General features: G+C 36.2%; 1 protein-coding gene and 1 long non-coding RNA gene across 2 annotated transcripts; both read right to left on the bottom strand.

Moving 5' to 3' along the window:
* Window positions 1-6,438: 6,438 nt before the first annotated feature.
* Window positions 6,439-7,554, bottom strand: LOC113352886. Its single transcript, XM_026596644.1, has 2 exons — window positions 7,290-7,554; window positions 6,439-7,139 (listed from the first exon to the last, which is right to left on the bottom strand). Exons 1-2 carry the CDS (start codon window positions 7,552-7,554, stop codon window positions 6,439-6,441), a joined length of 966 nt encoding a protein of 321 aa, XP_026452429.1.
* Window positions 7,555-9,138: 1,584 nt separating this feature from the next.
* LOC113354570 lies at window positions 9,139-10,018 on the bottom strand. The gene is made up of 2 exons (XR_003361958.1): window positions 9,779-10,018; window positions 9,139-9,535 (listed from the first exon to the last, which is right to left on the bottom strand). It is a non-coding gene; the product is annotated as an uncharacterized LOC113354570 (long non-coding RNA).
* Between the last annotated feature and the right edge of the window lie 1,115 nt (window positions 10,019-11,133).

Genomic DNA, 11,133 nt, shown 5'->3' with positions numbered 1-11,133 from the left:
GAATTTACTCTTCCTTGGACCTTATTCTATGGTTGTCTGCCACCCAAAGGCTATCTTCCTGACAACCCTATGGAAATCATGTTTAGTAATGCGTATCTTGATTTGCACTCTCCATTATTTTCTTGTCATGATGGGTTTTCTTTTGAGTTTTTGAATCTAAAACCGAATTTCCCAAAGGAATATAAATTATATCTTTTAGGTTCTGTTGGTTAAACTTCAACATGGAAGTCACTAACAAACTGGTTAGGACAAGATTAGGAAATTGATGTAATCCTAAGTGAATTAGAAGTCATCTAGTTCTAAGAAAAGGAAAGACATGTAATAAGGTAATAGGACTAGGAAAAGGAATTCCTAGTTCTATATATATATGATCACCAAAGTTGTGGTTAATCATATGAGCAAGATTAGAGTTTGTGTTTAGTTTTGAGAGATTTTCTAAACATCAATAAAGAGAGTTGTCTTTATATAAGCTAAGTTTCATCTTGCAGTTGCCATTAATTGGTATCAGAGCTTGTTTCTGAGCCATGGAAAACGAAACCACCATTGTGGGTGCAAAAGAGTTCACGCCACCATCAATACAAGTTCCAATCCTCAACGCCACAAACTACACAGTATGGGCCATGAGAATGAAGGTACTGATGAAAATCTATAAAGTTTGGGAAACAATTGATCCTGGTACATTGGACCCAGACAAAAACAATGTTGCCATTGGATTACTCTTTCAAGCAATACCAGAATGTCTTGTTCTACAAGTTGGTGAACAGGAAACTTCAAAAAAAAAATTGGGATGCAATAAAGGCACGTAATCTCGGAGCTGATCGAGTTAAAGAAGCCCGTCTGCAAACCTTAATGTCTGAATTTGAAAGAGTGAAGATGAAAGACACTGATACTATTGATGAAGATGAACTGGTAAAGAAGTTTCTCAATAGTTTACCAAGATCCAAGTATATTCATATCATAGCCTCTCTCGAACAAGTCTTAGATTTAAAGAAGACTAGCTATGAAGATATAATTGGAAGATTGAAAGCATATGAAGAGAGAATCCTTGATGAAGAAAACAATGGAGAAACTCAAGGAAAACTCTTGTACACAAACTCTTACCAACAAAACTCTGCGACAAGAGGAAGAGGTCGTGGAAGAGGTGGTAGAGTAAACAGAGACCGAGGAAGGGGAGGAAGGTTTAGCTCACAAGATAAAATAACAAGTCAGAATGATCAAAACCAAGGGAAAGAAAAGAATGATATATAAAACATTATTTGTTACAGATGTGATAAACCAGGACACTTCTCCTCTCTATGCCCTGAAAGAATACAAAAGATGGAAGAAACAAACAAGAATGAAACAAGGGAAGCAGATACAGCTCTTTTCATGCACGAAGTTGTATTCTTAAACGAAGGGAAACTAATACCAAAGAACTACGAATCAAAGGATGGAGAAGAAGGAATCTGGTATTTGGATAATGGAACCAGCAATCACATGACTGATAAGAGACACTACTTTTCTGAACTCAATGAGAAAATCAAAGGACAAGTGAAGTTTGGGGATGGATCTTCTGTAGAAATTGAAGGGAAAGGATCAATTATATTTCAGAGAAAGACTGGAGAACAGAAGCTTGTCACAAACATCTACTTCATCCCAAACTTACAAAGCAACATTCTAAGTTTAGGACAAGCTACAGAAGTTGGATATGATGTTAGAATGCGACAAGATTATCTAACAGTTCATGCCCAAGTGGAAGACTTTTAGTTAGAGTCTCACGCTCACAGAATACACTCTACAAGATAAGTCTCATGATTTGAAGGCCATTGTGTCTGAATATGAGACTGGAAGATCAGACATGGAAGTGGCACGGAAGGTTAGGACACATAAGTTTCAGAACCTTAAAAACTATGTCTCAGAACAAGATGGTTCGAGGGCTACCACAGATAAACGATGAATCAAGGATCTGTGAATCATGTTTAGTTGGGAAACAAACGCGTCAAGGTTTTCCAAAAGCAACAACATTCAGAGTGGTAGTAAGTCGCGACGTGGTGTTCGATGAAAAAGAAAACTGGAACTGGAAAGAAACTAATGATGGACCAAGTAGGGATCCAGGAATGTTTCACATGAGATGGAGTCAAGTAATTGATGAAGTCAAATGACCCATAATCATCAATACCAATGGAAACAATGATGTTAATCAAGAAGAAGAAGAGAATAATAAAAAAAACTGAGAATAACGAAGAAGAAGAAGAAGAGATAGATGAAATAACTCAACCCATTCCACTGCGAAAATCAACAAGACAGATACAAAAGCCACAGTATCTGGAGGATTATGTTCTTCAAGCTGCAGAAGAATGTGAGATTATGCTACTTTCTTTTAATGATGAACCAAGGAATTTTCAGGAAGCAAAGGTCTCGACTAAATGGACACAAGCATTTAGAGAAGAAATTATTTCAATCAACAGAAACAAGACTTGGTTTCTAGTTGATAAGCCAGGTGGGGTAAAAGTGATTGGTCTTAAGTGGATCTGCAAAATAAAACGGAATGCTGATGGTACTGTCAACAAATATAAGGCAAGACTTGTAGCTAAGGGATACGTTCAAGAATCAGGCATAGACTTTGATGAAGTTTTCGCACCAGTTGCTAGACTAGAGACAATTCGTCTCTTAATAGCAGAAGCAGCATCAAACTCATGGGAAATTCACCACTTAGACGTTAAGACAACATTCTCACATGGTGAATTGCGAGAAGATGTGTATGTTGAACAACCAGAACTTTTTGAAGTAAAAGGACAAGAGCATAAGGTTTATAAGTTATCAAAAGCTCTATATGGTCTAAGACAAGCTCCTCGAGCCTGGAATACAAAGTTAGATCAAATCTTAAGAGAAATAAGATTTGTTAAGTGCTCTAAAGAAACATCAGTATACAGAAGATAAGAAAAGGGAACGCTTCTAGTGATTGCAGTCTATGTAGATGATCTATTTTTGTGGCAACTCCCTTAAGGTGATCAATGAGTTCAAGAGAGAAATGTCATCAAAGTTTGAGATGTCAGACCTCGGAAAACTCACTTATTACCTTGGCATAGAAGTCCATCAAGGAGTAGATGGGATTCAGATTAAACAAGAAGCTTATGCAAGGAGAATTCTGAAAGAAGCAAGACTTGAAACTTGTAATCCAACTAAGATACCGATGGAGTTTGGACTTAAAGTTTCAAAGGCACAAGAAGAAGCTGAGATTGATCCAACAAGTTATAGAAGAAATGTTGGATGCCTAAGATACTTATTACACACAAGACCAGATTTGGATTTCTCTGTGGGAGTAGCAAGCCGTTATATGCAGAGTCCATGCAAGTCTCATGGTGATGTAATAAAGTAGATATTGAGATATCTAAGAGGAACAATCAGCTGTGGATTGAAGTATGGTCGAGGAGGATCAAGAGGAATTGTTGGGTATAGTGACAGCAGTCATAATATTGACCAAGATGATGGAAAAGGTACAACTGGTCATATATTTTATCTAGGTGAAGCACCTATTACATGGTGTTCACAGAAGCAAGACATTGTAGCCCTCTCATCCTGTGAAGCTGAGTTTATGGCCGCAACAGAAGCAGCTAAACAATCAATATGGCTTCAAGAACTGTTGGGTGAAATCAAAGGAAGAGAACCTGGAAAAGTTCTCATCAAGATTGATAATAAGTCTGCAATTGCACTAACTAAAAATCCAGTGTTTCATGGGAAGACGAAACACATTCCAAAAGGTATCATTTCATACGAGAATGTATCGAGAAGGAGATCATCAACGTTGAACACATACCAGGAACTGAGCAAAAAGCAGATATATTGATAAAGGCATTAGCTCGGATCAAGTTTGAAGAAATGACACAATTGATTGGAGTACAAGATATGTCACGGGTAAGGTTGAAGCTTAACGGGGAGAATGTTGGTTAAACTTCAACATAGAATTCACTAACAAGCTGGTTAGGACAAGATTAGGAAATTGATGTAATCCTAAGGGAATTAGAAGTCATATAGTTCTAATAAAAGGAAAGACATGTAATAAGGTAATAGGACTAGGAAAAGGAATTCATAGTTCTATATATATATGATCACCAAAGTTGTGTTTAATCATATGAGCAAGATTAGAGCTTGTGTTTAGTTTTGAGAGATTTTCTAAACATCATTAAAGAGAGTTGTCTTTATATAATCTAAGTTTCATATTGCAGTTTCCATTAGGTTCAAGTAATGGTTTGGTTCTCTGTGGAACACTACCATCAAATAGTTGTTGTTATTATGTTTGTAATCCACTCACGCAAAAATGGGTCACGATTCCACCACCTCCGCCATCCAAACCTGATATGCTGTCGGGTAAGATTGGTTTCGAATGTGAGTTGATCTCATATTCAGTTATTTCCACAAGATATAAATTAGTGCGCATCCTGCAGTTCAAAGCAGATTCGGACACATTCGTTGTTCAAATTTTTTCTTCTGATTTGGGTGAGTGGAATATTCATGAAGTTTCGTCTCCCCTTGCTCTAACCTGCCAATTCAGTACCTATACACATCCAGTTACCCATAAGGGAGTGTCGTATTTGAATATAGGGAATACAGAATGCTAGTTTACAATTTCAACAAAATCAACAATAAAGCTGGTGGTCATCAATGTCAATTGATAGATTTGCCTGACCGGTCTTACAAAGGGGAAAATCATGTTTATGATGGGGAAGTTCTATATTTTCTCCGTCGCTGTATCGGGGTGTCAGAAGGGTTGATCTGTTGTGCTCATATTGAAGAAACAAATAACACACTGAATGTTTGGGTGCTTGAGGAGAAATGGAAGTTGTTGCACAAGGATATTGAATTGCATGATCTCTTGACAGAAATACATAACAAGATAGAGAATGCTTTAACAGAATTTCATTCTGAACTGTCAAGTGAAGTGTTTGATGCACGTCTCCAAACATATACTCCCTCCGTCCCTGTATAAAAGGCGGAGAAATGTAAATCTGTAGTACCTATATATAGGCAGAAATCTACTCCCGATGTGAATTCTTCCATGTTTACCCTTATTTATGCTTACGGGTATCAGCAAAGCTAGTTATTTCTAACGGTGATTCCCTAGAATAATCAAAACATTCCCATTCAATGCTAACAGTGATTCCCTAGGAGCATTACTGATACAAAACATTCCCATCAATATGGTTTCTTCCATGAATCTCTTCATCTTTCTTTTTTCTTTTTATTATGTGGAATTTCTTAACTTCTCTTCAAACACAATGAGTGAGAAAATTGAGAAGATGGATAGTGAGATTGATGAGATGATAGATCGTGAGATTGCTGAGATAATGGATAGTGAGTTTTCTGAGATGATGGAACTTGAGAAGATGGAACGTAACAAAACTGAGATGATGGAACGTCAATCGGTCATTTATGATATGGTGAAGATATATTTTCCAAAGTTTTTTGATTAAAAACCATCACCGGGTATGCTCTATGTTAAGATTTATCTAGGGTTTCATGGCTAGTTTATTTTGGTTTCATTAGTTTCTGTTCGATGGAGTCAATTAAAAAGGTTTTCTTTGGAAAACTTATCTACCGTAAGTTTAATCATCTCTATCAATGAAAAAAAATTGTCTTAACAAATTCTTTATTTTTTCTTTTTGATTACATATTCTTGTGTACTGGTATATGTGTTGTATGCCAGATGAGATTATATATTACATATTCTTTCATGTTTTATGTGTGCTTATTTGTTCTTCCATCTTTTGTAAACAGTGATGATAAAATGAAAAATGATCTCATCCTTATCGATTTGTACAAGGTCAATTGTATGGATCCAAAATGTGGTCCATGGTTGATAATTCACTGTGTTTAGATAGATAGGCTATAGCTGTACGGCCGTGTAAAACATAAGTAGGCATACCAGCAGCCAAAAAAAAACACCAACCAGGTTAATATTGTTTTTAGAAATGTAGCAGGTTCTTAGGGAAGAAATCATGCTCTGTATCATGCACAACTGCAGCTATATGTTGGATTTGTAGGCAATATTACCTTCAAAAAGTTACAGTAACATGGGCTGGCATAAAACATTTTCGCGTGCTATCTTTTTTCTTTTTGATCTATAGTCTTTAAACCATTATTGTTTGCATTGGTTGTGTATATATGTCTATTGATATTTTAGGACTTGCAGAAAACTAAATCCTTCACAAGAAAGGAATAAAAAAACGAAAACTAACATACAGTAGAAACGAAAGTTAACCAAATCTAAAAACTCCAATACTGACAAACTGAAAAGAAAACTAATCCATACACTCCAATACTGAAAACTAAAAAGAAAACTAACCTAAAGACTCCAATACTGATAAACTGAAATGAAAACTAATCTAAAAACACCAATACTGACGAATTAAAATGAAAAAAAATCTAAATAATCCAATACTATAAAGACAAATGTGAAGATCATTCATGTGGTGTTTCATTTTCTTGTTGATATAGTTGATGTTGTAGAGCCTCAAGCGCTTCTTTTGCTGCGGTTATGACTTCACTGTCACACTGAATGCAAGTTGGCAATTCACCAATTCTAATCAAATGATCTTTCTTCATATGTGGGATATAATAATCATTATCTCCTTTCTTCTTTAATATTTCATTCATGCACGTTTGTAACGTTAGAAATACGTTGTTTATCAGGTAACTTGGATACTCTCGAAAAGACTTTTCCACGCCCGCAACCAATTCAGGCCCAGTATTTGGAGCCTCGGAGTGTTGATGTTCATCTATAGATCTAAAATATCCAAGATCATTGACATTTAAATCTGGACTATTTGGAGGTTGAAAACATATGCGCGCATCCAATCCAAATTGTCGAACAGCTTCACAAAATTGTTCATCACCAATAGAAATGTGTGGCCTTGCATTATCTTGTTGAATGAAGATTGTACGACCGTCATGTGGCCATTTTTGTATGATAGCAGGGAGTAGTTTGTTGATCAAAAAATCGCGAGTAACCTTTTGTGTGATTGACTTAATCGGTTTCATCTCAAGAGTACCTGCAACTCGATTTTTGCTTTTCCTCTTTGCGGCCTCCATAAAAACGAACGCCCACATTCCAATTTTCCCGTCGAATGGAGTATTTACGTATTCATCATATCGGGGACGAGCTAATGCCGACAAAAACATAACTTTTGGAATAAAATTCTTACTGGTACATCTACGTACCGGCGACGCTTCCATTGGATGAAGATAATACTTTTGAGTCGTCTTAGACATATAGAATCACTTTTCATCAATGTGAATACGGTCGTACATACCAGAAAATACTGCTGGGGATACACTCTCATCTAGCATCTCAAGACAATGCTTAAGTCTTGCTATTCTTGTTTTGAGTGAGAAGCCTGGTTTAATAGCATTTGAGTGTGCTTTAATACTTCCATCTTTGATTCTTCTCCAAACAGTGGTCTTTGACATCCCCAAATCCTTTGCTGTTGATCTTATATTTGTTCTCCGACGGAAAGGAATCAAGCTCATCATCTCCAGATCAATCTGTATTTTTTTGCGACCAATCTTTTTGGGCATTCTTGAGGAAACATTAGCAGGACTTCCATTTTGAATACTGTTTTTTTGCAGCACGCCAAAGTCTTTCAACGGATCTTTTCCCTACAAAAAAATGATTAGCAACCTTTAACAACACACCTCTTGGTAACTTATCATGAATAGTTTCATTAAAAAGCATTTGTATGATTAGTCTTTTTTTATCAATAGTGAGATTTTTTCTCTTGTTACACTGTATGTTGGTAGGAAAAATCGGCTATTCTTTTGCGGGTAGATTCAAATCAGGAGGATTAGGAGGGGGTGGGGGAGGGGGAGGTGGAGGTAAATTAAAGTTATCATTATTTTCTGGCAATTGATTCAAATCGATTTCCATCTCTCTTTGTTTGATAACAAAAGATTTCTAACACCATATTTATAGAAACAGTACATATCTTTAGCTTTAAATTTGGAGATAATTTTGGCTCCAAAAAAGAAATTTCAAACCAATTAAGCAATTCTGAAAATTTCAAATTTTGAAATTTACTCAGAAAAATTTGATTGATTTTGAGCTCCTGTTGGTTGTGATTAACATTTGGAAACTTGAAATTTCAAAATTTTGGTTTAAAATTTTGGCTCCAACGTTTTGCCTCCAATATATCTTGGTTTATGGGTAAAATTTTGGTTTATAAAGAGAGAACAGAAGAATTGTTGATCATCAATGGGATTGAACAAAAAACTAGGGGAGGAGGTGGAAGACGAAGAAAATGGTTCGAGTTTTTTTTTCTTCACGGAGTATATAGGCTCTTTTAAGTAACAAAATATTAGAGAATATTTAATATGGGTAACCTTCCAATGAACACACAGTTTTTTTATTTGAAGAGATATTCATTAATTACCATAACAATAAATATGGGCAAATCAGGTAGTATTAGGAAAATTTAGAAAAACTAATTTTTTTCTTATTTGACGAGATTTACACTTCTCCGCCTTTTATACAGGGACGGAGGGAGTATGAATCTTTCAGGTAAGCGAATCGAGATTTTAGGTTTCAGTCCAGTAGATAAAAATGTCGTAATGCTTGGTTATAAGAGCTATGTTTGGGCATACAACATTAGAACCAGAAGATATGAAGAGCTATGCCGCCCTTCATTCCTACCAAGCATTCGTTTTGATAAGCCATTTTGGATGTACACACCATTTGTTTTCAAGCCAATGCCAACAATACTTCCACAGCAAAGCCATTAGTTTTGATAAGTCCTTTTGGACTGACACTTCAGCCTCTCAGTTAAGAACATGAATTCTGTTATGTCAAGGATTGTTTCACGAAAAATTCAAAAGTGAAACTCATATGAAACATTAATGGATATGGAATTCTGGTTTACTACCCGGCTTTGCGTATAGTTGAAGGGCTATGAATTATTTCTGTCAGTCTCCTCAAGATTCGATATTACAAGTCACTTTTCTGAAACTTTTATGCGCATCAAATGCACCAAAAGCATTCTGTTTTTTTGAAACCTTTCTAGAAGTTTTTATAATTGCAGATTGTTCTTAAAAAAATTGTGTCCATATGAAGATTTGCTTATGCTTTAATAACCCAGAGGTCGTACGTGGTTCATTGATTTTGGCATGTTAAGCTTGAAGCAAACATATATATGTCCTGTGATGGAGAAAACGGTTTCACCACAGAAGATGTAGTTCGGTTATAAAGATTTGTAGAAGGGGAGGAATTACACACACACGCACACACACACAAAAGCAAAAACAAATAAACAAAAAAACAAGACGATGAAAGGAAAATATGTTCTCTTTAATTTGTCCTTCTGATCTCGATTTTTTTTTCTCTCTTTTAGTTCATCATGGACGTTGTGATCCAGGTCCTCCACGGTACCCTTCATGATATCGTCTCGATCTAGGAGATGAATCAGATGATTTTATTATAGGTTTATCATGAGGGCGACCCTGATGAGGTCCCGGAAAGTAACCCTCACGAACCTCCTCTGATAATGATCTTCGAGCCAGAGTCATCCTACAAATTAACATAGAAATACGTAGGTTACTGGAACAGGCTTGCTTCAGCAAAAAGATTAAAATATCACAATGAATTCAATTAATTTTAAGAATATCGCATAAGAAGTTCATATGGCCTAATAGCCACCTAATAATAAGATCATTTTATTTCATTTAAAGAATTTATACCCTGGTAAAGAGATGATGATCAAATTCAACATATAGTATGCACTGTTTTGTTTTAACAATGATATATACATACCTGCCACAAAATACTTGAGATAAGAGGAGGATCAAGCAAAACAGACGAAGTACTTGGAGGAGGAACAACCCCATTTTCGGTTTTCTTATTAATGATATCAAGACGGTCGAGGAAATAGCAAAGCAGAAATCACGAGGGTTTCCGATTATTTTTTTGCTTTGGATCAGTAGTGATTCAGTATTAGCTTTCTTTTGTTCGATATTTATGGAACTAAGAACAAGGAAGTACTCTACACTTGACCCTGTTTTGCTGGATATGACCACAGGTTTCCACTCCAAAGGGTTTAGTTTGGCCCCATTTTGCTGGGTCTGACTTTGACCTCGTGAAACCAAATGGTCGTTGGGAGGAGCAATTTGCTTACACCTACGATGTGACCTCCGAAAGTCCACTCTAACCAACATTAAATATTCCAATTGGAGAGCTTTTATCGAAAATGATAGATGCATCGAACCGTGGGGAGCACCGTATGAGAGGGGTTGGGGCCACGCCTGCCCATACCCTCCCGACGTTGAGAACGCAGGGTTTGGGACCGTCAGATCCTTCTCGGTATACATCGTATCGAGATGTGTAATAAAGTCGTTTTTTATTTGCTATCTCGAGTTTGGCGGAGGATTAGAGAGAGTTGGGTCCCACTTCAGCCATTTCACCTACAATTTTCTTTTTCTTTTGCGTGTAATGAATTGTCCCTGCAACCGTCCCCAATTGGGTCATAAAATTTAGACTTTGTTGGGAACATGTGGCTCAAGATCCGAAAAGTCCAAAAAATAATATAATACTCCTTCCGTTCCAATTTACTTGACGTTGTAGAATTTTTCACGGATATTAAGAAATATCAGAGAGAGAGTAAAATCTTTCCAATAATACCCATATTAATTCATACTTAAAGAGTTAAAATAACCTAGTTTTGTGTTTCTAAAATATAGGAAAAGTTATCAATCCCATAGTCATATACTTGGGATGTACAAGATTGGGTATATATCCTCCATGGGGTATATTTAAAAATTATAGAGTAATTGTTTTTGTGTTGATTACTATGAGAATTAATTCTCTGGTGTGATTCCAAAGCAGGGGTGGATTAGTGAAAATTGGGAAAAAAAACTAAAACGATCATCTAATTTGGAACACAAAAAAAAACCCTAAAAAAGCAAGTAAAATGGAACGGAGGGAGTAAAAGCAGTTCTTATAGACTCAACGGACCTGTAGTTTGTTTATTTTGTTTTCACTATGGACTCAACAAAGATGAAAACACACGCGTGCTTGATGTAGAATTGGGTGCATGAAGCAAAAACGCTGACGTGTGATGTTTGACCGCCCCTAACAGTTTCCCTCTCCAAATCTCGATTTGTATATTAAGG

The sequence above is a fragment of the Papaver somniferum genome, chromosome 2 (assembly GCF_003573695.1).
Source record: "Papaver somniferum cultivar HN1 chromosome 2, ASM357369v1, whole genome shotgun sequence".
In the NCBI taxonomy this organism is placed as follows: domain Eukaryota; kingdom Viridiplantae; phylum Streptophyta; class Magnoliopsida; order Ranunculales; family Papaveraceae; genus Papaver; species Papaver somniferum.
The sequence above is the reverse complement of the archived record's forward strand: the minus strand, read 5'-3'. Positions and strand labels throughout refer to the sequence as shown.